The 27,736-nt window shown below is 35.6% G+C and overlaps 1 protein-coding gene across 4 annotated transcripts; it reads left to right on the plus strand.

Annotated features, from left to right (window-relative positions):
* The first annotated feature begins 865 nt into the window (after positions 1–865).
* LOC139119474 (uncharacterized) lies at positions 866–26,075 on the plus strand. 4 transcript variants are annotated; one of them, XM_070683309.1, is made up of 16 exons: positions 866–985; positions 1,714–2,445; positions 2,779–2,935; positions 4,309–4,508; positions 5,876–6,135; positions 7,916–8,044; positions 8,651–8,779; positions 12,337–12,372; positions 13,499–13,721; positions 18,491–18,949; positions 19,609–19,763; positions 21,037–21,128; positions 22,251–22,406; positions 23,026–23,254; positions 23,869–23,948; positions 24,885–26,075. In XM_070683309.1, the coding sequence occupies exons 2-16, from the start codon at positions 1,848–1,850 to the stop codon at positions 25,057–25,059; spliced, it is 3,078 nt and encodes a 1,025-aa protein (XP_070539410.1). In that variant the 5' UTR covers positions 866–985; positions 1,714–1,847; the 3' UTR covers positions 25,060–26,075. The 4 variants fall into 4 exon arrangements, with proteins under 4 accessions (XP_070539410.1, XP_070539412.1, XP_070539411.1 ...); XM_070683311.1 differs by lacking the exon at positions 18,491–18,949; XM_070683310.1 differs by lacking the exon at positions 12,337–12,372.
* Positions 26,076–27,736: the final 1,661 nt, after the last annotated feature.

The raw sequence follows: 27,736 nt of genomic DNA on the forward strand, positions 1-27,736 counted from the left end.
AATAATCCACTGGAAACACTGCCATACACTTAAATAGATAGTACCTTTATTATTTTTGTATAGCAACAGTTCTGCGGTTTGACAATTAGTGCAGCAATGCAGTTTTGACAGCGTAATATAACAGTGACATGTGAGTACAGTTCTGAATGGAATGTTAGTGTCAATTATTTTGTTTACGGTTCTGTTTTATACAGCACTGTATTATGCACCATCATTCGCGGTTTTTTTGCGTTTATTTTTTTGCATTTTATTTCCTCATGAGCAGAAAAAAAGTTGATAAGGCGGGTCTGCATTGATGCGAGCGAGGATGAGAAACAATCTTTTTATTTTTATTGGCCTAAGCTCTGCCTATTTTGAATTTGCTTCATGCGTTCGCGCGTCCGATTCTCACTGTTCCCATTGCTGCCACTGGCGGCGCTGTTTACAGACACCACCGTGCGTGGTTCGGACAAGCTTGATTAAAATCGAGCTTTCCGCATTGATCATGTACATTCTATCATCCAAATATCTTGTGATATTGAGTCCAGGGTGTTAAAAATCGTCACGGTGCTTGAGGGTATAGGCAAAAACAGATTTCCAATGCATGTTACATTTTATCAACATTTCTTCTGTCAAAAGTCTATGTGAGCCGAAAATGGGGCAGAAAAACCGCGGTGCACAGATATAAATCCTTGCTTTGGCAACACACTTATATTAAAGAATGGGCCAGTCGGAATTTGTGCTCTCCGGTTTCTATTGCTGACGGTTTTCATACCCGAGAAAGTATCATTCCTGTAACTTAACTCCTCATGTGACCCACTGTCATCCCCTATGATAATATGGAATGTTCCAATTTATCGTCTTTTGTCCAATGGTGGATGTAGCGCCTACCACGTGACCATCACCATCACTACCCAAAACACTGATTAGTATTCATCAGTGATTGAACGTGAAAAGATACGAAAAAATGGACGAACTTTGACGGAATTGGGTACAGTTACAGCAGGTTAGTGTTAAACCTAAATTGTATTTTCTTCATAATCGAAATTGTAGAATCATAATGTTGCCAATAGCTGGCAAACTGAAGCAAGTTTGGTCGAGTCCGTGGGCATTACGGTTCCTCTAACAGGTGGAAGATTTGTGTGGGGCCATTTTGTACATGGTCCGTCATTATGGTTCAAAGTCTCTTACGAGTAATCCTGTGCCTTTCACACTTCACTCGGTAAATCGTGATATTATCGCGGGTCAGGTAGCAATCTACTCTCATTCCCAAGTCGCTGCTAAATTCATGACCAGCGTCCAGGTAGTATAGGTGTTGATTGTATGCAAAAAGACAGTTTGACTTGGAGCTGGCCTCGCTGTCGTCAAAATCGATGATCATATACAGCTGGCCTTGCAGCAACATGTCGCATTGTATTACTTTACCCTGAGCAAAGCTAGCTGAACATCTGTCATGGCCAATCAACTCATCGTTCCCGTTGCCCGTTTTCAATGTAATCATTAATTTGTTTATTTTCGACCTTTCACGCGATGAACAATTATTTTTCTGTACCGCAAAGACGGTGAATACAAATCATAATGATTCCTAAAGGCATGAGACTACCTCCATGCTAAAGTTCAGTTTGGCCCGCAGACGATTATTGGCGGTAGTAGTGTTACTCCGGGAATAATTACTACGAATTGAATTTTCCGGGAATAATTACTACCAATTGAATTTTCTTTTTTCTTTAAAAGGATTGTCTTTACGTCCGTCCATCCATCGTACGTGCTGGAATCCCTTCATTGTATGTTAGATTTTCAAAGATACATTTTAGAGGGAGGCGAGGGACACCAGCTGGCAGGACAAACGTAACATCAGTCAATGAAGTATGAGTGAGGCCAGTGACACCGAAGCCAAGAACGTTGATGAGACTTCAGAGAAAGATGTTCCGGACGAAGGAGAAGGCGTTGTCCCTTCCGACGACAATGACGTAGACCAAGACGAACAAATCGACTCCGTGTCCGTAGAACTTAATCGTCGAGACGGTGCCGACGTGGGAGATATCCCAGAACCAAGTACAAACCCAATTGAACGCTCCTCGTCCAGCTTGACCATTGAAAATGTGAAAGCTTTGGAAGAGGCGACAGAGAGGGGAGATGGTCACTGGTCGCCGTCTAAATTCAGCAGCGGCCGAGGAAGCCGTCAAAAACAAGAAGCTGGATCACGGTCGTCTTCCCCGCAGCTACCTCCTGTCAAAACAGGCCGTGCATCAGCAGATGTTGTGTCAGAGGTATCGTCGTTGACCCAGAACGAACATGGAAATGCCACTTCGCATCCAGGAAGTCAGTTGCCTGGATCGGAACCTTTGCCCCCAATCGGCCAAAGTGGTGGGGAGTCTGATAATTTCGACAGCACAACGATCAGATCCTTAGATACTGAAAGTGGGGTGACTGGAGAAACCGCCAGCAGTATGAAAGTTTCAAGTAGTAAGTAATTTGTATTTGTTGATTATCATTATCTTTTTTTTCGTTCACACTCACAGAATCTTTCATCGTACGGTGTGCACCACCATTTCTCCAAATTATGGTCACTCCACAAATACATCATTTTCTAGTGAAAGTCCTGGCAGTCGAGGGTTCTACAATATTTGCAAGCATTGATTAACATTATATAGAGGCAGGTCAGATAATTGTCACACTCTGTCACAGTGCATGTATGTACAGAAAGGCTGCGTTTTAAAATCGAAATCATGATATGAAAAACGCCCTCACACGTTGATCACCCCGTTGAAGATTGTTTTATTGTCCCTATTATATTAGGTCATCCAAGGATAATGCAATTCAAGAGAGAACTTCCCCCAGGTTATGACTTTGAACGTGAAGCTAGCAACTTATCCAATGTGTCAGCTAAGTCCAATAAAACTACCGATAGCAGCTCTTCCAAAAAGACTGTCACCTTCAGTGAAAACACAGAAAGGTAAGAGTATACATGCATTTTACATATTTCAAAATTCATTTTTATGAAGCCCCTGAGTTAGGGGCCGTGGAATAATTAGACCATGCGCACAGTAATTGTATTTAGTCTCAACCCCCCTCCCCCTCCCCTTGCCCTAAATGAAAGTGTGGGAGTGTGAAAATCCATCCAAACCTTATTCTATATCAGCATACCAACTATCGGCATTATGTTGCTGTGAAATCACGCATACACGAGCAACTCCCCCCCCCCCCCATACTACCTCTAAAATCAATCTTTGTTGAGTGCCAACTCAACAATGACGCAACCAATAGAATGAATTGAAAGAGTGTATCCAAAATTATTGATACGTTATTTTACTCTTGTACTAAACCACACATATGTCAAAAGAATGCTGGTGTAAAAACATGTAGCGAGATGTTGCAATATGAAAATATGTAGTGCGATTTGCGCACAGTAATCAAAATACACCCAAACCCCCTCTCCCCTAAAGGCAAATGTTGCGTTTACCGTGCACATGTTTTAAATATCCATAGTCCCGTTAGCACACTTGCAGAAATTTTAGACTTTTTATCATCCAATGACAGTGCAGCAATTTTGCATGTTAAATTGTTTGCTGCATAATGTGGAAATCTAGTTGAAGTTCAAACTCCTCAATCCTTCATGTACGATTCCTGCAGAAATTTTTGAGTCCTCTTTAGGGACATCGTTTTTAAGATTTTATTGTGATTGATGTAAGCTGCAGACGTAGATTGCATTCTATCCTTGAGAGTATTCTGCATAATTTTTGACAAAAAATAGACTAGGTAAAGAATATAGTATTGAATCATATTTGAAAAATGAATATTAAATTCCAGTTAATTCAACATAAAATTAATATATCATAACATATATATATATATATATATATATATATATATATATATAATATATATATATATATATATATATATATATATATATATAATAATATTATATATATATCAATGATATTTCTCTCTCTTCTGTTGGCAATGCATATGTCTCAGACTGAGTGATCAATAATGGGATATATACAAATTCCATGTGAGACTCAAAGATTCAGTCGTAGGCAAGTGCTCCGCTACCTCGGACCATACGTCAGAGGGTGTAGAATGCCAAGGTGCTGCACAGGGCTGAATCATTCAGTTGAGTTCCATACATAAAGCAAAACAACATTTTTGTGTTACTTTTGTAAACAACTTTTATCTGTAAATAATGATCTACAGTTTTGCCAAAAATTATTTATTGTTATTTACAGTTCTTCCACAATAATCATTTGTTGAGGGACAATTTTTTAATGTAACTTATTATCCATTAATAAAAGCATGATTTGTTTCAATGTATTTCTAATGTAGACCATCAAGCAAAGCTTCGTCAAAGAAAGAACCTTTATCAAAGACGGTAGCAACAAGAGAAGTGAAAAAAATCCGCACTGCTGATGGAGCAGAGATGGTAGCAGTATCCATTGGTACAGAGACTGAGTGGAGTTGGTTGGATAGTGTGAGGTTAGCCGGTAAAATTGATGAATTAGAAGCAATGAAACCTACCAACAAAGGTAATCTAATTTGGATTATTTCCTTAGAATTCATGATTTATCCTTGCAAACCCTGTCTCTGTTTCTGAATACATCCTGATGAACTAGAGTTAACATTCAGTTGAAAAATAAATGACAGCAAAAAAAAAAGGTACTACAGTCACTGTGAAATACACGGTGATATTACAATTTCAGTTTTCTTGACAAAATGACAAAATTCACATATATGCCTAGTACAATGGCGTACATTAAGACCACATAAATTGTGTAATCAGTTTTATCACCATAATTCATGGTTCCTATAGCAACAGTTGCTATGAAGTGCTTTCATTACATTTCCTTTGTGTTACCATCAGTGATTCAATTATTTGAATTCCGTGATTTGAATGGAACCTGTCATCTTAGCTTTTCAAAAATTTTATTGATGTGTTTCATTCATGAACTGATCTGAATTATATGCTGTTTAGCTTCCTCATATCCTTTTAGAATTACAAAAATATCAACTCAGAATTCTTGCATTTGAAGATAAAATGTAATAAATAGATAAAATTTTATACAGACGGTGTAAAGTAAAGGTTGGTTGATAAAACAAAAATAAGATAAAACATTGTGTCTGAAGCTGTCAATATTTAACAATTTCAACTGAAATTTTTGAATTTATGAAAAGTTAATATCAGTGAAGGATGTGAATTCCCATTAAATTGATTACTAGACTTCCTGTTCAAGATGATTATTTTTGTACATGTACATTTTGAATGTTATTTTCTGGACATATTATGGAGTATTGCTGATGACACAACTGCACATTTTGATGAAAGAGTAGCCATTTTTTCTGTAACATTTTGAGTTATATATATATATATATATATATATATATATATATATATATATATATATATATATATATATATATATATAAATACACACACACACACACACACAAAATGTATACAATGTACCCTCCGGGTTATCACCATGATGGCTTTATGTTGATGGCGTGAATACAGTGAATCTGATTGGTTGAGATGTGACAGTGTGGTTTGAACAAGCACACAAACTATAAGACAGAGAAAAATTCATTTTTTGACATTTCAAGTAGAAGATCAATACATTGTCATAATATTATTGCAATAAATCACCTCAACAACCGGTATACCACTTGGTTTGGACCAGTTCATGACATATGCACTCACTATCACTCGTGCATATATGTTGTTAACTGGTCAGAATCTTGTTGTATACAATTGCTGGGTGTGGTTTCTTGATTAAATTTGTTTGAATTGATTTTTTCATGTGTCATTTTAGAAGTAGTACATTGGCTTTTATTAAGTTGAAGTCAATAGCTTGGAGTTAGTATTTACTTTTGTTATTTGTTTACCTTTTTTCAGATACTATGGAGAAGCAAGAGAAGAAACAGCGACCACCAGAGGGCAGTGGACTTTCTAAAAAGAAAAGACGGAAGAAACATCCTTCACTGTCATCCAGTCAAATTTCAGATTCTGACGGTGAATCAACGCTGTCTGGTACGACAGGAGTGTCTAGTAAATCTGCCAAGGGTAGCAGTACAAAATACTCTGCTAGAAAGAAAGAATTCTTTGACTTTGGAGAGGACGGTATTCCTCCTCTAGAATTAAGCTCAGAATCTGATGTAAGTGTGTTGTTACTTCTCTACTCAATTTCAGACAGCTGCGTGTAACCCTCAATGAGAATGATTTGGATCTCTATGTAGAACAGTTGAAAGGTTGTAAACATATAATCAAAAGATGTAATCAAATTCAGAAAAGTGCACCAAGAATAAGACTGCACAGTTTATTGAATAGTTGTTTTTTTGTGTCTCAGCAACAAAGACACAGATAGCCTAGCAACAAACACACAGATAGCCTAGCAACAAACACACACATACTCCTTTCAAATGAACTCTACTCTGGCTGTCTGAAATGACTCATCACCATGGTGGCATTGTGTTGATGACATGATCTTCTAGTTAGTTTCCATCATTTCAGATTTTATTCCTTAGCATTTGCAGACTGAGTAATCAGTTTTACACTGCATTGTCAGTCAAGTTGTGTTGCATGGCAGACATCATGTAATGTCACATCATTAGAATTACATTGCAATGAAATTTATCACAACGCATTAGTAAAGGAATCGATGTCAGTCGCCTTGGTAACCGGTTAAATCGAGCAACATTTTATTCCAGTTGTAGTGTATATTATCCCAGAGAATAGATCTCAGAAATATGAACTAATGTTTTCAATCTACTGTTTTGTTATGCTTTCACTAAGATGCTAATATTCCAAAATTATGTATTTTATTTATCATGTGTAATTTCCTGAATTTTAATCCTGCAAATGACATATTAATTACAATATGTTTGTATAATACAGAAGATAGTTGGACAATAACAATGTTCAGTTCCGTTATTAATCAATAAAAACGGATGATATATTATCCTCCCCTGAGGAATAAAGAGAAATGAAGGATGAAAACCATATAAACTGTACCACAATGGATGACATTCATTTTCATGAATTAATCATTCATGCAAATTTAGTTATCGTTGAAAGTTTCACTTGAATTAATTTCATAATAGCGGTACCAAGGTCTGTTTATATAATCCATGATACATTGTTATTACTCCAGGCTATTGACTCATGATAATTATCCAAATATTCATAGTGAGGCTCTCAGGGGACTAGACTATCGTCAGTCAGTTGTGTCACTGTGAGTGTGTTTGAATGGACTTTCCAGAGTCTATGCGAGTTGTTTAATTATGACTACAGTTTGAATAATCTGTCTGCAGTCTTTCAGTGTATGGCAATTCAAAATCATTTGGAAGGGTCTTCGTCATTTGTTGCATCAGAATAATGTTTGTGTCATTGTGACTACAGTTTGGATGGACTGTTCACAGTCTATCAGGGTACGGCAATTGAAGATCAGTGGGAAGGGCCTTCGTTATTTGTTTCATCAGTGTAATTTAATTCATGTTCTTCCATAGCATATGTCATTCCATGGCATATCAACCAAGAACACCAGATCCTGGGGAAAACTGCTTATCAAGCAAATAATTAGAATATATTGACATGTTGAAGAAATGTAGAACAGTCAGTGATATTTCTATAGTTGAAAGCTGTAACATTGCAGTGATGTTAATGTGTTTAACTATTGATGACATCATTTGCAAGAACCATGCAAAACTTGACATTTATGACCTGTTATTGCAATTGATGATGTGATCTGTTAGCATTCGGCGTATTTCCCCTGTCGTAAAGAAATTGGCAAGTTTTGAATTAACTCTGATGAGCTGTACATAAGATATTGGAAGGCTCAATGTTAAGACTCCAACATACATGAGAAATGTACACAGTATGTGTTTATTGCAAAGACATGTATTTCAGTGCTCATTTTATCCCTTTGTGTATTTGTAGTCGTCTGATTTTGAGGAGGATCAGGGAAAGGAACGTGAGGATGATCTGAGTGATTTGATGCCAGGAGTTGGACCACCAACCATTCTACAATATCAGAGAGAGTCGGAGCAACCACAGATAGAATACAAGGTGAGCTAGACTCAGATTTCAAACTCAAATTAATGTTTATTTTATCTTCAATTCTTACGAATCTCAATTACCATTTCCAATGTGTGTAGAAAAGGAATTTTCTTCCTTCATCAAAACTTCGTGATTAGTTTATAATATGCTTTGATAACCATACAGCTAATTTGAGTTCACCTTGCTGGAACGTAAAGCCAAATTTACATTTGTAGGCAACGTATAGTGCCTGCGATACACCAGCAGTCATACAGTGAAGACTATGTGCATGTGAAGTGATTGTGTTGGGTGTATGCACAAGTCAGTAACTTACAAACATGAGATGAAATAAACAATTCCGTGTACATCCAGCTGCCAATCAAATCAGTAGCAAAACGATGAGAAGAAGGTGTTGTTTTTTAAAGAGTTTTGCTTTTTTCATTCTGTAAAGTGTACATACATACATATACATACATACACACATACACATGGAATTTTTAACAAGAATCACACACAAAAAAAATGTTGATGGATAAAAGATGCAGGTAATAATACTGCACATCAACAATTTGCCCATTTTTAAGGTGTAAATTGCTCGAGTTTCTTTTCAGAAATTTGTTTGGCATTTTTTTATAGGAACCTGATGCCAAACCGGGTGGAGGGCTTCCTGAAGGAGGAATTTGGAGTGGAACTTGTGAGTTCTGCCAACAGCCAATAAAACCATTCCCTACTCTGGAAATGCAACAGAGATATCCTTCAAGCCAGGTAAGTAAGCAGTGTACATGTAGGGTAAGATCAATTGTATGTTATGTTGTACAGACTTACACAAAAAACAATCCCTTACATAAATAATCAGATTCTGAATGAGTTCTAAATTCAAAATGAAGAATCACAAAACGAAGATGTCTTCATTTCGTTCTCTTTTTATACTTGTTTGTTAAATTTACTTAATTAGTTTCTGGAAGTGAATGCCTAATTGACATTTCATTGATCACAATGGTGATTCACAATGGTGATCTAATTTATTACAACAATCCTGACCTTCATGCATTCAGCAATGTCAATAAGAATTGATCACTGAAATGGTGTTCCTAAGATACTGTTGAATGGTTGTAAAGTATAACTGTTATCTTAGTTACCAGTCTAACTGGTTTGTATGTAACCAAAACATGCATGTGTATTTAACCAAAAGTATATGCACATTATCAAAAACAAGCATTTGTAAAAAATGTCACAGTCTTTCATAAAAATGTATGAATACAGAATTGAAATAGAAAAAAAAGAAAAACCAGGAAAGAAAATCAAGTATCAAAACAGCATTTAGAGTACTGTAAGGGTTGTTTTTTGTGTGATATGACAAGTTTCATTGATTTGATTAAAACTTGAATGGAATTGCCTGCTGCATGCAGAGAGTCATGTGCATGGATGATCCTCATACTATTTCAGTTTACTTGAAATTTTTAAATTTATTTTTTTGTGATTGGTTGGACTGTTCCACTTCTATGGAGGGGTTTAGCATACTGAGTGATATCAACCACCTGTTGATATCATAATATAAACAAGTATGGTAAAAATACATGCAAACAAAGTAAAACAAATGAATTCAACACATAAACAAATACATCAAAGACTACCTTATGTTGCACCTAAACTTGAACCCTACACCTCATTAAAGGGACAAAGTCGACCATTTTCATGAATTTTGTTTGACACAAGATACTACTTTAACCCTTTCACCCCCAGTTCCCTGTATACAGGTCCAACTTTACCATAGAAAACAATGGATTTGGGACAAACCATGGTGGTGAAAGGGTTAATATTGTTTGACATATTGAAAGATACTGAATGAATGGGTGACTATGTTTATATTCAACCCCAGTATTAGACACGATACATGAAACCATTGCAAAAATGAATTAATTAATGGTCATGACAATTAATTCATTTTCGCCATGGTTTCATTTAATTTGTATAAAACAGGGGTCGAATATATGCATGGTCACCCATTTATTCAGTATCTTTCAACATGTCAAACAATATAAGTAGTATCTTGCACCAAACAAAATTCATGAAAAATGGCTGACTTTGTTCCTTAAATAATTGCTGTAAGTCATCCATTTCACCCCTGTGCTTCCATTGGCACACTGTTTGTTTTGCATCGTGTGGTTGAATCCATGTACAAGTAAATGGGGGTTGAAGAATTAAATGACGCGGCATCATTCCCATCCAATATTTCCCATAGCACGGATCAATGCATTGTGCTATCCCAGAATGCACAGGAACGGCAGTTGCAACAAGTTCATGTTCTTCAAGAATGTACTATTCCATAAAAAATTACACCTGCCATTTTCATGATAAGTCTTCCTTGAAAGTCACAAACTTAACAACAAGTGACATTTCCATGCTATTCTGGGATGGTATCTATGTATGTGGATGGGCACAAGAACTCAAAACACATTGGTATCCACCCAATTCAGTTTCACTTACCCAATGCAAGTTACATCACGCCATATAGTAATGGTTTATATTTGCATATCTCCATGGTGATCATTGAGCTATTCAATTAAAAACTCTCACCAGCATAATTTCCTCGATCCGATAAGCCCCCCACCCCACCCGCCAAAGATCCTCACTTTGATAACCCCTCCTCTTCCAGATCCCTGTGAATGTTCAATGTGATTTTCCAATTGTTTTTCCAAGTTCACATTGGCCATATTACAGGGAGGTGAAGGGGAGGACACAGGTTCAACAACTCCACCTTCACCAGTTCACATGATGTAAATATACCTCTATAAAAGCAATACTGAATTCCTGTTACAGTGAACCAGGTTCTCTCCTGGACTGAATATAAACTGAAAACTGCCCTGTAAACAAAAAAGGTGTTGCTTGGTCTCAGGGTAACCATTTTCACTGTTCATTCATTGCGACAATAATAAATATCCTAAAGCTCCCAGTAAATTCATCCCAGCAATTAGAAGGTATCTTGGTAAAACAATCCCCATAGAGTCAACAGCAGCTTTCCCTATACCACAAAAACATCACTAAATGCTGTAAATTTGCTAAGAATATTGTCAACATAATCTCCAGATATTATACCTTATCATTATTGTAAATAATGTGTGCACATTACAAAATGTAATTTCATCAAAATTAATTCCCAAACAGCCCCATTAAAGTATATAGCTTTGTCACTAAAGTTCACTGATTTATAACCAATTTTATAAATTCATGACAAACCATACATTAATGATTTTTGAGACAACACATAGGAACAAAATTTGATGTTTGCATATTGTAGTATGATGGTGCATGTCTTTCATTGGTGGTTACAAGATATTTTTCCACTCTGTGTTTTTAATGTGTGTCTATTTCTCCTATTTCTTCAAACTGCTTGTTACAGCTTGTTACTAACAAAACATATGCATGTGGTTATTTTGACTTTGTTATAAAGTTTTGCGATTTTGTAAGTGGCGTTAACAAACAATTACTGGTAGATGCACTGCATGCAACAATACAATATTAAAGCTGGTAGAATCTTTGAATATAAAAGCAATGCCCATTTGAACTCTGATGGATACAAGCATACAAACATTTGATGCTCTACATAGATATATCAAAATACCATTACCTATGTAAACATTCATTAATTCACTCATGTACATTCATATGTCATTTATTCTCACTTAAACACAATTGAGTATTTGTAATACACATATACTCACTTTCAACATGCATATCATAAAACACAAAATAACATGTATTGCTTAGAGAAAAATACATTCTACAGATGCACTTTTTTGCATGCATGCATACATACATACATACATATATACATACAATAATAATAATAATAATAATAATAATATTATTATTATTATTATTATATTATTATTATGTACATACACACGCGCGCACACACACACAAACACACACACACACACTTGAATTGGAACATTGCAGTACATTCAGACCTGTAGAACCATTGTGATAAGAAGTCGACATACATGTATCTTACCTTTCGCATATTAAATCTATCTTGTTGCATGTAGATTCCTTCCTAGTAAATGTTGTATCCCTTTTTCTTACATGTAGATAATCTTTTATGCATGGAATTTTCACAACCTAGATTCTGCATATTCCTGACCTTTCACCTTTGCATGATGTAACCCTCTTGTTTTCCTTTGTTGTCGTGAAGAAAGAAAGTATTCTTTCCGAACCATCATTAATAACGTTTATATCTGTTGTGACATAACCTGTCTATCGTTCCTTGATCACCATGACAACCACTGTGACATCATCATCGTCATGACGGTTCTCTGTAGTTGTTCTGCTGCAGCGAATATGAAGAGTTCTATGAGGTATATTTGTAAAAACATTACAGTGTTTTCTATTGGTATGCACCAGAATTACATTTAGTTGATTTCTGCAAACAGGTTACCATAGTACCCTTTCACTGAAAGATAAAAATGGCCAAAGATGATTCTTGTCATCCTGAGACAGCATAAACAATTTACTTTTGTAAGCTTCTTTTGTCCCTGAATCCCTGTCAGGACTAAAATTCTGACAAAATGCCTAAAAAGGCTTTGAATATTGTATCAAAGTTTGGTCTGAAAAGGTTAACATAGAAAGTTTCCCACCTGATACTCTATGCTAGGGAGTCATTTATGCAAAAAGCATATCGATCATGTGACATACTTTTGTCCAATGAGACCAGAGGGCTACAACAAGGTCCCCTGAATCGGTTAAAGTTTTCCTATGGTTGGAAATTAATCAAACATACTAATTTTTCTAAATAAATGTGATAAAGAGAGCTTAAGTTAACATTGACAATAGCAGTGGTTACTTCCTATAATTTACTGACTTGCACTGCACATTTTCAAAATTCATGATTTCAGCTTTAGCAGGACAAGGGAGATCGATATATAAATATTTAACTGAAATATTTGAAACCCAGAAATACTGGCCTTTCCTACAAGGAATGTTAAAATGTGATCAACAGCCCTCACTTTTTTCATTTTTGTTTTAATTTGATGGTAGAACTTGAAAGAGGATGATAGCAGTATTATTTGCATTTAATTTACAATTTATTACATTATATATCATTGTTAAATTTTGCTGTAAGGTTTTTTGTATCAGCAGAAATACTATACTACTATTTGACTTATAGAGAAAGAGAGAGAGAGAGAGAGAGAGAGAGAGAGAGAGAGATACGTAGATACATACATAGATAGATAGATACACATATACGGTATACGATTGCTAGATGCATGACACTTAAAGAACAGATATCTACTTGAAGTAATTTGTGTAATATATGTTTTGTCTATTGATATTCATAGTTTGAGAGAAATGATATCAACTTTCAAAGTAAGAAAGTACAGATGCTGGTATGGAAGTATTCAGCATGCAACAGTGTAGTTATATGCTTTTAATACATTTTTATTGGTAGTTCAACACAACATGTTTACATCTTTTCACTGTCAGCTGTATTGTTGCGAAGACTACCACCAATTTGCAGAGTACACCATCAGAAATGGACCAGAAGGGTCGTACCCAGTGGATGAGAAAATTGACATTGCCCCACATCCACCGTATGGCAGCAAACAGGCAAGGCGAGCAGCCAAGGAACGTGCTGCCCAGCGAATGAGAGAGAGGGAGATGGCAAGGCAACGAGCAGCTGGAGCCAATCAGGCTAACTTCTATGCCTGTGAGTATACCAAATATGGAATGGCATGCAAATTTCAAATAGGCATGGAGAATGATGGTCAGCTCTCTATTCAGCATGAAAATTGTCTTTTGTTTTCATTTCAGATGCATCTTCTTGACATTGTCACCCATAATTTTTTATCCATTGTCCAAATGACACAAGCATGTAAATAGCTGCTTTCACTAGATATCACTAGATATAGGGATTACCTACTGTCCTGTCAAAAAGGCCATGTTGTTATGGTGATAAAGCATGAGACAAGAGTAGAGTGCATGGAACCAAGCCACTCATGCTAGCCTTTTGGAATGTACTGTCGTGGTTTCAGTGTTTAGGAGTGTTCTCAATGGTTTCAGTTTTGAGGAGTGTACCCCCTGGTTTCATTTTCTAGGAGTGAACCCCCTGGCTTTAGTCTCTAGGAATGTGCCCCCTAGTTTTTCTGTTCTTTAGTATGATACTTGAATCTAGCCACTCTTACCATGAGCATAGGGACACCTCTGTATTGTTAGGTGCCACAACTTTGCATGGAAGATCACATCTTTGAAAAGGTAGCGTAACCTTGCTTGGCAACTTTCCAGATTTTTCTTTGACTTTCATTCTGAGTTATTTCAGGTGTAAGAACTCATTCCAAATATAACAGAATATTTCATTTTTCCTTTCCTGTTCAATTTTTATTCTTTTTTTCACTGATTATGTCATTATGCAAATCAGCTCCGATAATGTTCATGCGGGCAGACTACAGCGGAGTGATTGCTGAAGACTTTGAAGGTTTGATTGCTAAACTGTCATCTCGCAGTTCACCTTTGACCCTATGAACAACAAAGTGATATTTCTGACCCTGCTTTTGCAAATCCAGTCCAGTTATAAAGAGTAGTTGTTTTAGGTACTCACTGTATCATATGCACTTTCTAGTGATAGATTTCATAGATTTAGTAATACAATAATGTCTAAGGATAATATACATATATTTATTTTGTTTATAGTTCATCATGATTTACTCAGAGAGTCACAAGTTGATGTTTGAACTTTGATTCAAGGTTCCTTTCCCAATCTTCCCACAGAAATGTCCTTTTTAAAGTCATTGTATCTGCACCATTGTCAAATCAAATTTGATTCAGAAAAGAGGAATTGAATGGTTTATCCATGCTGTTGACAGCCATTTTGAAGTTTAAATATACATCAAGGAAAATATCTTGTGGGTTACGCTGGTTGATCAAATAAAAATGTACCTGTGTGTATGTGTATAAGAAACATTAGAAGGCCAAAGTGATCAGAGAAATGGTTCAGTGACAAGTGGAATTAGAAATGCTAGAAATCAAAACTTGAAGATACAGTAGTAGAATAAAGCCTCTACTTGAAATTCCAACTTTTGTATTGTTGAACTTTGACCTCTGCTTATGTCTGAAAGTGTTTTCATTGGCTGGATATTGTTGCTGGGTTACTCGGATATCTCTTTCAAGAATGCACCCTGATAAGACAGTCTTTCTATATCTTTTGCAAAAGTACATCGGTTACTTTACAAAGAAAGATCTTAAAAATAGCCCTGATTCCAAAGAATGAAAACAGAAAACTTTAAGTTGAATGAAACTTGAATTAGAACTCAATGCATGTATCAAGTCTGTCTGTCTGATTCCATTGTTGCCATAGCAGCAGCCATCGTCATTAAAAGTTTATTTTCAGTGTTTCATAGTCATTGCATTGCATGTCAGCTTCTAACCCTGGATCATCATAGAGTATGAAGAATTCACAATCCTTATCAGTGTGTGCTACAAGATGTATGGTATTACTGTAGATTTTGAGAAACATGCACTGACTAACACGATAACATAATATATGCACTTGAGACATGTGTCCACACCCATATAGCCCTTCAATAAAGTTATTTATCTTGGATCCCCCTACCTCCCTTCAATAAAGTTATTTATATTGGATCCCCCTACCTCCCCCACCCACCCTTCTCCCCACACAAGATACCATTTTGAGAAGTTGGTACACACATTGCACTGAATTGAAATAGAAGCTTCACAATTTAAATGAATGTCTGTACCATTATTAAAGGGACATAAGCTGTAACTTGTGTGCAAGTTTTTCAGTGTTCTGCTCCTGTATATCAACTACCGTGTCTGACCCTGATCCGTTTGTCATGCTGAAATTTTGATTATTCTTTTTGTTAGTACAGCTTGTATGTGTTTATTGTTTACAAATGAATTCTAGTCCGGACTTGAATACAGTTTTCAACAATAACCATGGAGATTATACTCATATAGGTTGTGTTGATATGCTAAATACTTGGCATTAAATTACAGTGTAGGGATTCAATGCACAAAGTGTAGGGAAACCACAAAACAAAAGTTCTGAAAAAATAGCCAAAAGATACAGATACAGCTTATGGAGCTTTAAGTATACACCTTTATATTGTCCATGGCTGCCTAATGAAGGTTTTTCTATCAGTTATCAAAGATGACACTGCAACAGCCAATGTCTTTATAATATTCCTAGGATAGCAAGCTGTAGTCTACACTCCCTTTTTATTTTCTAGAGAATAAGAGTGTGACCGTTCAAACATTCAATTTGATTTTTGTTTTCACAATAAATGGTCCCATCACTTTCCAGTTCCCTCTATCTGTTTTCACCAGCTTATGAACATTTTCCCCTTAAACTGTGCACCCCTTCCTTCCTGTGGTACGGTCCATTCTGAAGGCACTGAACAATGCCAGTTCTAAGATATTGTTGTGGTGTTCTGACTCAATGCTTTACCACAGTGGTATATTCCATTGTGTGTAGGAGGATCACTGTATCAATATTAGCAAGTAGACCATACCACAAGACCATTCTGGTGATCTGACACAGAGGGCAGACACACACATTTCACTGTCATTTGAGCACAATGACACCTAAATACATTCCTCAATGACAATGTTATGCACTTATTTGTCATAGACTCTACAAGTTATGTTTTGTTTTATCTTAACAAGACAATGCATTCACATACTATTTATTGTAATTATCTTAAAACTCATCCAATTCTCATTGATGTATACATAAAATATTCATATATGAGAAAATTGAGCTAAAATATCTTGATTAGATGTACAGACAAATAAATTTCAGTAATAATCAATTTTAAAATGAGTAATGATAAAAATATGACACAAAAAAGTTAGTGTGACATAGATTTACATTCACAGCTCATTTTGACAAATACTGTCCTGTGTTGAAAAACTAAGCATAAGTCTCATCAAGTTTTACATTTAGAATGCTAAAAGTTTGTTTAAAATAGGAAGTCACAATAGCTTGATGAACATTTGTTGATTTGAAAATATGATGATAGGAGATTTTACCAAATTAAGAGTTGTGTTTGAAAAACAGTACTGGTACATGTACATTTTTAAATTTCATTGTTATTTTCTTATCTACATCCTGTAGTCATAGAAACAGATGATGTCATCATATACATAAGTGACATTTCCAATTTCATTCATTTTGTTTTCTCAAAATTGTCTCCAATAGCAAAGTGTCATACCTTTGTATCATGTGTGAACTAATTTACCACAGCTGATTCCTACAAAACAACTCTAGTGTTTATGATTATATAACTTTATTGTTGGATAATTTTCATTTTGTTGATTTCTAATCATTTTAATACTGATACTGAAGAAATTTGTAACTGCATGAGAGGTACCGGTAATGTTTGTTTACCAAGCAAAAAAGTAATCTTTTTAAACTGTTTAAGAAACCACTTTGTTATTCTTTAGTAATAAAATCAAGTAATCCATTTTTGTGTGTGAAATGAATGGCAGTGGGTCAAATTAATTATAATTGATCAGAGTATACTGAAATTTGAGATAAAATCATGTTGGCAGAATTTTGGATTTGAAATAACAGCTTCCTTGATTTTTCTGAACTTTTTCTCACAAACTTTACATCACCAGATTTCAATTGTCAGACAAAATACACATGATTGTCTTTCACAAATAATCCTACATCATTATTAATTCAGAAAAATTTGAAATGACAAAAATGAAAACATTTTACCATCTAAAGACCAAAGAAAAAACATTCCAATCCGACCCTGAATGAGGTGTTTTGTGTGAATCAGCTTCTCCAAAGTATTCATAATTTGAATATTCAAAACCTAATATTCAGGTGTGTGTGTGTGCTCAGTGCTGGTATAGCAATTCAAGACTTCAGCAAAGAGAAGAGACAAATAAGGTGTCCGTTCAGTTTCATGTAGAATTAAACCATTGTAGATTTATCACAAATCATAATTTACAGTCCATTATATACACCTGATGCCTCCCCTTCCAACAATGGAATGATCCAGTCCATCGAAACTTAAAAAAATCTTGCTAATTCCAATGGCCTGAGTATATTTCCCTAGGCACATGGGGGTGTTCATTCTTCATATGTTTAGATTGTTTATGCAGTCTGAATTTAAAGATTCTACCTATAAATGTGTCATTACTTTCAATGATTTCATAATATTGCAACAAATGATAGTGTCATGTTTCAAATTACAAAACAAAAACTTTCTTTAAAACTACAAATAAAAATATGCAGTGATTTCCTAATGTAAATTTTTGAAACTCATTTAAAGTTCATTTTTCATCCAAATTCCATGAACACTTGTTTGTCTCTATCTCTCTCTGGGATAAATATTTGTGTATTTCACTGTCATCTGTCATGCATGCTGTAACCCTACATATATATGTTCCACATTTCTTTTTTCTGTCTCTTTCTATCTCTCTCTGTACATACCATGTTCATTTCAGCTGGGACATCATCAAAACGAGATAAACTCTCTGAGTTTAAAAAACCTAAGGGAGTCGGGGAAAGTTCACCAATGATCAGTAACAGTGATAGGTCACCAGTGATCAGTCAAAGTGCAAGGTCACAAGTGATCGGTGAAAGTTCAAGGTCACAAGCAATCAGTCAAAGTTCAAGGTCACAAGCGATCAATCAAAGTTCTAGGTCGCTACGTCGTAAAGACACAGGACAAGAGGAGACCAAAAAGCCAGCCAGTGTCCGAGAACGTGCCCGGCTTGTTGATGGACTTTCTACAAGTCGCAGCAAGCGCGGCAGCACGACTGCCAGTTTGTCCACTGATAAGGGCCTCAATAGACTGTCCAACAAATGGGACATTTCCCTTGAAGTCACAGAGGCAGCAATGTCTCGGCTGCAACAAAAGTTGATAGCGAAAGTTGACATCTTCCCAGAGCCTTCATCGTTATGTATGTATTATGAAATCAAAGCAAGCACAATGCTCATTGCTATGAAAAGGATAAATGCTTACAACATATAGATACTTTTAGCAATAATGAATGATAATAATAATAGTAATAATAGCAAAAATATAAACCACTTCATTTGCAATCATTTTATTTTTCTGCTAGACATTAGTTTAATATTTTCATAGAATTTTTATTTTCAATGACAAGATATTATCCCTTAAGATAACAGGTATGTATGGTAGACTAAAGTACATACTAGCAATGAGCATAGCGGTGCGGTTCATGAAAAAAAACTGGGCGGATGTTAATATCTTTCGGTTATCTGCTTTTCGTTGCTGTCGATTGCAACTAACAACCCTAACACACATATATTATGTAAAATATTGTGACATTAGTTGACACACATATGCACATTGTAGATTTAGCAACTCATACCAGTACAGGTTTTTTTACACTTTTAGGATATTATTGTCAGATTTTAGAAAATCTATTTGAAACAGTAATTTACAATGACAAAACAACTTTTAATTTTCTATATACACATTTTACACAACCATTGTCAAAAAAAATTCACTGTATGTTTGATGCAGAATTTCATTTCACAGTGTTAGAATTTAGCTATGTATACTATGATGTTAATATCTGTCGTCTTCCTACAGTTGCACGCCAAATGAAGACTATTAACTACGCCTACTCTTCACAAAAATGCCGTGATGAAGGTTGGACACTTCGACCGCCATCACCACTCTTTGAGGAGATTGCTGCTCCAGAGGTGTTTGAACCAGAACCACTACCACCAGCATTCAGTGTCAGGGTGAGTTTTTGTCATCAGAGTATTTCTAGATTACATTCTTATTATTTCTATCAGAGTTGAAGAAATTCAATATTTTGTCTGTCAATTAACCTGGAAGATACAACTAGATGTCCTGTAGTTTACTTGATGGGTAACTTAATGACCAGCCCTGCATACGTACATTCTTCATCATCTATATGCATTAGTTTAGGGTACTCTGCTTCACAAAGCACTGGATATACCAAAGCCTCCTTCTCTCATGTCATTGGAATCTTCATGCTATGTCTGAAAAACGTATTTATCACGGTCAACAGCCACTTACGCTGTGATTTGAACTGCAGCAATTTGACAATCAACCCTCCACAGTAAGTGAGGCTACCCACAATTCCATTTGATTTGTGTGCTCTGACATTATTTGCTAAAGGCTTCTTCAATTTTATCAGTTTCTGAACAATTTGAAACTAATAATTTAATTTAAGGATTATTGGTTAAAACTATGTTCCAAAATTATTGATCATCTTTCAAATTTAGGAGTAAATTGAATGAGAAGTCGATGTTTGGAGGTGCTAAAAATTGCACACTTGTCATGGTAAAGTTATCAGCAACTGAGATGGTCTCATCATACCACCTGTCAGACATGCAAATTTCCTTTGTTACAAACATTTTAAAAAAATCAATACCCTTTCTTTCGCAAACACAGATGCAACTTATTCCCTTAGTTTCCTTGAAAATATTGTGTATGGCTGTCAAAAATCTATGTCGATAAAATTACAAAATTGCTATCTCCTCTGCGGAAAAGGGGTTGATCTTCTCATTATTCACAGTGAGAAATTAGAGAATTATGATTATCAAAACTATGGTCCCAGAATTTTGATATATGGACCGAGCTGTTCTGTGTACAGAAGAAATTTGCTCCAGTTCAGTGAGTGATCTCCGTGTGTACGGATCATGGAGAATTGTGGGTAGCCTCACTTACTGTGCCCTCCTAATCTAGCACTCATCTGCTATATGTAGATACTATTACGATGTAATAAGCACTAAGACACTGTTGACAGCTGTTTGCCATGGATAACACACTGTTGACAGCTGTTTGCCATGGATAACACACTGTTGACAGCTGTTTGCCATGGATAACACACTGTTGACAGCTGTTTGCCATGGATAACACACTGAAAGAGGAATCAAATAAATTCATTTGCTTGCTTACATCTATAAATTTTTCAATGGTCAATATTTGTAATTTTCATGTTGTTTCCTCATTATACTTTTCCATTTTGTCTTGAATACACTATAGTCTAAGAAGCAGGAGCGTCCATTGGTTCAGAAGTATTATGAAGATGGCAGGAAGTTTTTGACCATCTTTGCTGATGGTACAGGCAATGTATTGTATCCTTTGAACTCAGTATATGTTCATTTAATGCAACCTGTGTTATTACTGCAAGGGCCTATCTTTTCACTCTTCAGTTATCAAAAGGTTGATCTTTCACTTCAAAGTAATTATACACAAATATTATGAGAGACTAAGATTTGAAATTATTTTGACAATTTTGTATCAAGCCAGAGCTGACCAAATGTAAATGCAAATATTAATGGGCAGCAGTGCAGTGATGGTCAAATCATATCAGTGATGGTCAGATGAGATCAGATCAATGATTGGTAGATCAGTGATGTCAGATCAGATCTGTGATGGTCAGATGAGATAGTGATGGTCAGATCTGATGATGATCGGATGAGATCAGTGATGGACAGATCAGTGATGGACAGATCAGTGATGGGCAGATCAGTGATGGACAGATCAGTGATGGGCAGATCAGTGATGGGCAGATCAGTCCACAAAGTGCAAACATCCAAATCAAAGGGTCATTCACTGTAAATTTAAAGTTTGGGATTTTTTTGTAACAACTTGTTCTTGTTCTATTCCTTGAAGCATGTTGAAACACTAATTATTTGGCTTGGCAACAAAGCAAATTATTACTAATTAATGACACTGGTAGTGCAGTCACCGCAGTTATCCAGACCAGAATTCACTTGTCAATAACAATACAGTCTACACATGTACAGTCTGAGTTTATAAACTAAATAATTCATATCTGTACATGCTATGAGGAGTAGAACAAGAAACTTTTTGACAATAAAATAAAAGTTGTGAAAAAATTACCCCAAAGTAATAGTTACTGGTCCTTTAATGTTTTGACTCAAAATTAAGCAGTACTACACTCCAGTTTGCACACTCAATTTTCAATAAATTGACTGATCAGACTATATCTATCACTGGATATATTCGTTAATATCAAAACGTCACTTACTGCTCAGATTTTATTATGAGTAGATAAATTTACAGCTATTGTTAAAGTTTATGAATATAAAAATAGAAAACTGACATGTTGTAGCTGGATATAGTCAACAATTTTGGTTTGTAAATACAGATGCATCCACTTTCATACTAGGTCTGTTTACTATTTCGTCGAACCATTTCAAATCATTTTTCCCCTGACACAATCCTATCAGCTATCCCTCTGGCAACCTTGCAATATTAATAAGTTCTGTCAAGAGAGGGCAGTATAACTACGTCGTCTTGGATGATCTTTCTAGCAATGCAGCAATGTTGGCAACCTTTGATCCTCATGGCAAGGGTACCTGTTATTATAACAATGGCATAATCAGGTTGGTGAATCTGTTTAAGTACAGTAATATAGCTACCGTGTACTAAATGTAGAGGAAGGAAGTTTTACTTTTCTGTTCATGAGTCCTTGTCTTTGTTTTAACAAAATTGTTAGAGCTGTACATGTGTATGACCAGTGACAGTTTCTGTTTACTAAGAAGAAAACTTTGTGAGTTTAAAAGCTTTCAGTAGATTAACATCATAGACTTCTTGTTGAGATATACCTTGTAGATCTACTTCAAGTCTACTGCAGAATGTCTGCAGATCAACCTTTGTCTATGGTAGATGTAGATGAACCGGGTCTGTAAAGTGACATATCCCATCTCTTGCAGTGAGGGACTTCTTAGAATTCACCCCTATATTCCAGTCATTATACACGTCACTCTAGCCATAGACCCTCGAGAAAAACTCGAGGGTCTATGCTCCAGCCATTCAAGACTACAAGGGGTTCACTAACTTGAACCAAGGCGTGTTTGGACTCAGTCTACATCTTCCATTTCATGATTTTCACAAAATACCAGTATTCTTCTCAGCATTTTGACTGTCATTGCTTTTAATAAATTTTTTGCTTCAAATTCATTTTTGAAATTCAATGTAACTGTTTTATTTCCATTTGTGCAGGCTGAACATGACGGAATATGGAGGGATACTCAGTGATTCTAGCGGTGCCAAGAAGAAGAAATGGAATTGGAGAGACTTACTGACCCATGTACATGCACCGCCATTCCAGCCAATATGCATTGCATTGAATAAATACATCGCAGTCAGAGTCCAGTCACAGGAACACATCTATCTGTCCATAAACTGTGACATGAGAAGTGCTAGATTCAATACAGGTGTCAAACTCAAGGTAAAAAGGGCATTTAGTTCTCATTACCATGACAATGACACATTTTAGGTCTGCAACTTTATTGCCAAAGTCACACATTATCTATCGTGATATAATTTTCAGGATGTGGTTACAGAGAGTGTTTACAAATTTTCCAACAGTCATTTGGTTGTCATACATTCAATTTCATTTGAAAGTTAAGATGAAATCATCTTGATGTTAGATGCAGAAACATGTCACATGTTTCTGTTTATTGAACATTTAGATTTCGTGACAGAAATCTGAATGAAACAGATACAAGCATTCTGTAAATAGGCATTACATATTCAGAATGCAGTTATTCATCTCATCTTTCAATGAATGCAACTGAGCTTTTGTAATTAACTCATTGATGGCCTTGAATGCCGGAAAATTCTGGCAGTATCCTAAATGTGTTCTGGGTATGTCTTGATATACGGGATATCCTTTGTAATGGTTATTAAAAGGTTAATGAGAAAACTGCATTAAGGAATGGATGTGCATGATGCACTTTATCAGCAAGACTTGCCAGCAAAAAATAGAGTGAAAAACAGCAGCAACTGTCAAAAGATATTATCCAGCATCAAATGTTACAAATTTTGTCCATCTCTTCACAGTTGGTGAAACCAAGTAATCTTCCAGAACCAGAAATAGAAGATGATGATTTGTTCATCCGTGACATGAGAGCATATGTGCAGTGAGTGTTTCAACTCTGTGATAATTCTCTATTATTGTTGTATCTATATGTACATGAATACTGCACTGTACTGCAGTGATTGAATTGATTAGCATGGCAGTACATTTCAAACATAAACTTTTTCAAGTAAATCTGACCAAACAGAGAGACAAAAATAGTCTTTCTAAATGTATAAACTCAATTGTACAGGTGAAAATTATGGCAACTTAGCTATCTCAGTTAATTTTGTTTGAAAATTCCACTCTTTGTAAATTTGTGCCTTCCTGAAAGCATAAATCAGTATTGCCATAGAGGGCGCAGTGTACAAACTTAGCTTTGCATTGGTGTGGACAACAACAAGGGGTATGGCCAAAGTACCTTTTATTATGTTGCAGACAGGGTCTATTCTCATTTTCTAGTTATTCATACATAAGGGAAATGTACCCATGGTTGTCACTGATAAAAACTACATGTTTTACATTGTACACGTTTTACATTGTACAAAGCTAGTCAATAGTTGTTGAAAAACATCCATACTTTATTTACAGTCATCAGAAACTTTGTGCGAGATACATTTTTTATTCCATTAATGGCGATGATTCTTTGTCTGTAAAAATACAAAACAAAAAAATGAAATGAATAAATATGCATGGTTAATAAGTATTGACAAGACTGGCTAATGTCAGGGATGGCAGCATACAAACTTGATGTGAGGGATGGCAGCATACAAACTAGATGTGAGGGATGGCAGCATACAAACTAGATGTGAGGGATGGCAGCATACAAACTAGATGTGAGGGATGGCAGCATACAAACTAGATGTGAGGGATGGCAGCATACAAACTAGATGTGAGGGATGGCAGCATACAAACTAGATGAGTAATTGATCCCTGTAAGACTGTTCAGCTATAATGACTGAATGTTAACTTACTCTTGACTTTCAAATATCTGTTACAGATCCATCCTGGATAAAGTACAGAACCTGATGAAGTTCTCCAAATCACCAAAACTTGAACAGATCCAGCCACCCATGCACCTTGCACAGCAAATCCAACGCAATGCCAGACTCAAACAGAAATCACTACAACAAAAAGGCAAGAATAAAGACTCGCCAATGGTCTCAGTCAACTGAGATATCACAATAGAGTGGAATTGTATTCAGTCAAGTTGTGTCAATATGTATTGAACTATCACAACTCATCACATTGTCTACACAAATGTATGCAAAAAAGATCTTGTCAGTACAGAATTTACAAACAAATATCCATCCACAATATGAAAAGTATCTTAATTTTGGTAAAACTTAGTTAACATTCTCAGTGATCAGTGTAAGAATGAATCCATCCAAATTACAGCCATCCACATTTCTTAAAGACAAGTCTGTATTTAAGGTGTTAACGTCTAGATAGAGAATCTACCATCCAAGCAATGTTTAAACCCAGGGTACACCTGGGAATACAACTGACTTTGTGAATATTTTGAGACAGAGAAGCCCCGATTACTCCAAATACAGTTACACTGAGTGGGTTTTAAAAAATAGGGGTAATTTTTCATAAATGATGAAACCAGGCATTTTAACGAATCATGATGTGTTAAATTTTTAACCGGAGTGTTGTAATTTATTTCTGAAAGACAAGATGTGTGTAAATATTTATATTTCTTATAAAGCTATAGCAATTTTTTTCATGATTGTGAAAATGTTTTCATATTTCACATCAGTGTGTACACTGATCGTATGATTTTTTGAAGTTCCATATTCATCAGGGAAAAGTGAAATTCTTCCAAGAATAGTTGTGAACAACAAGTTTTGGCAAAATTATGCATAGTGTGCTGTCTGTACATGCAAATTATATGCAAATTGGATGTAAATATCAAAGTAGAAATTATAATTCTATGACTTCCTGTACTTTTAATGCAAAACCATTGATCTTTCTCTTAGGTCTGTATCCAGGCTATAATGATACAATGGTTTCCACAGCTACCTCTTCATCTGACTGGTAACCATGGCAACTAGCAAAACAAATCATGTCAATTTACTTAGAATAGAATGTGAAATTGTCAATTGTGTGAAGTACTTCCATTAAAATATACCGTCCATTTTTTTTTACTTACTTCACAAAAATGCAAATAAATTTAAGAGACTCAGAATTTTCCTTGTAGTATGATTTAGAATAAAGGATGTCACTTAGTTTATTTTTTGGGAGGGAGGGGCTGGGGAGGTGATAGATGGGTGGGTGGGTGGCTATTATTGTACCCACTTGATTTCACAACTTTACTAACCTTCAATGCCATGTTCATGCTTGAAATTTATAAACTCCAAATATCCAGTATCATTTAACTCTCTGCTGCTTTCAACACTGTACAATGTTCTGTGCAGACAGTAGCTGATCTCAGCATTAACCTTTGAGTGCAGAAATTTTTCCCTCCTAAATTTCAGTAAAACATTTTACCAATTTTTATGAATTTTTCTGCAATTTTTTTTTTGAGCAAAATTTTTGGAATGAAATCCAAAAGAAAATTGTCTTGATCTTTGAAAAGTAGTTGGTGTTATATTTGATAAGGTGACAAAAATTTACTTTAACACTCAAAGGGTTAAAGACATCACCTTGCTGTGGTTTCCTTCAAATATCTCCAACTGATTCCAATCAGTTACCATGGACTGGAAAATGTCAGTTGAAGGCATGGTTCAGGCATCAGGTTGTCTTGCCAGGAAATTTACTTACTAAACTACAATTTCAATGGAAAAGGAAAGACTGTGACACTTTCTTAATCCTCTTACAAACTAGAATAAACTTGATCCCTGGGATCGAGTCCCCTACCTTTAACAAGATGCTGCTACAGGGTTACGTAAAGGATCGAACCTTGACCTACTACTTTCTACTTATACACAATATATTCTGTATATGCAGATAATAATGAGCTTTACTCAGTTTATCTGAAATGACACCACTGCTGTATCTCAAATTGAATATTGTTTGGTTGATAACAAGGTATGGATGACAAACTATAAATTTCAGTTGAATGATGCAAAACCAGGTCTTGGTAACCCAGCCAAGGCTATCTCCAGTTTAAGTTGTCCAGATGTTGACATACTTTATTTCAGTCACAAGCAAGGTACATAGCATAATGATGGCAAAATCCAAATCTGGTTAGATTTTGCTGGGTGTACGTGGCCCGCATAGTTAATAGTCATGTTCATAATAAAACTTGAGCAATTGCCCATACCTCAAGAGTTACTCTTCCATACTCAGCAGACACTCAAACTAGTTTATGATCTTACTATGCTGAAGGTTACAAATTTTGGGTGACCTTGAATGACCTTTCATCTTCTTTCCTGTACCAGTGTATCTCAGAAACAACAGATACAGCAGTGGTATTCAAGTTAACGATTGATTTTTTCACCTCATTTATTATGTGCATACATAATCCTAAGCCAAACAATGGAGCTTGGGCTTTGGCTTCCGTAGGAGATTGACTAATATGGAACCAAATTGTTTTCCAAAATTTGGGGATGACTTGATGATCTTTGACCTACTTTCAAGTATGTCACCAACTCCATACCTGTTGTGTAGATAATGAAGAACTTATGATACTCTGCCCATTACAGGTGTGCGTTAAACATAAGCATCCCGGCAAAAGTTTTGAAACCCGATCATCACAGCTCTACAGGAATATTTTGATTTCCGATTGATCAAGGTGATCTTACATTTTGATTTTGCATCAGTATTTATTTATGATCTTACCATATTGAAACAACCAAATGATCTTACCATATTGAAACAACCAAATAAAGCACATAAAAACCAAGA

Source organism: Ptychodera flava, chromosome 19 (assembly GCF_041260155.1).
Source record: "Ptychodera flava strain L36383 chromosome 19, AS_Pfla_20210202, whole genome shotgun sequence".
Classification (NCBI taxonomy): domain Eukaryota; kingdom Metazoa; phylum Hemichordata; class Enteropneusta; family Ptychoderidae; genus Ptychodera; species Ptychodera flava.

Bases quoted from the DNA above. Each gene is read 5' to 3' on its own strand.
- LOC139119474 (XM_070683309.1), top strand. From the start codon at position 1,848: ATGAGTGAGGCCAGTGACACCGAAGCCAAGAACGTTGATGAGACTTCA. The intron at 21,129-22,250 runs GTATCCTTTGAA...CAATCCTATCAG, and splicing joins GATGGTACAGGCAATGTATT to CTATCCCTCTGGCAACCTTG. The intron at 23,949-24,884 runs GTGAGTGTTTCA...TATCTGTTACAG, and splicing joins GACATGAGAGCATATGTGCA to ATCCATCCTGGATAAAGTAC.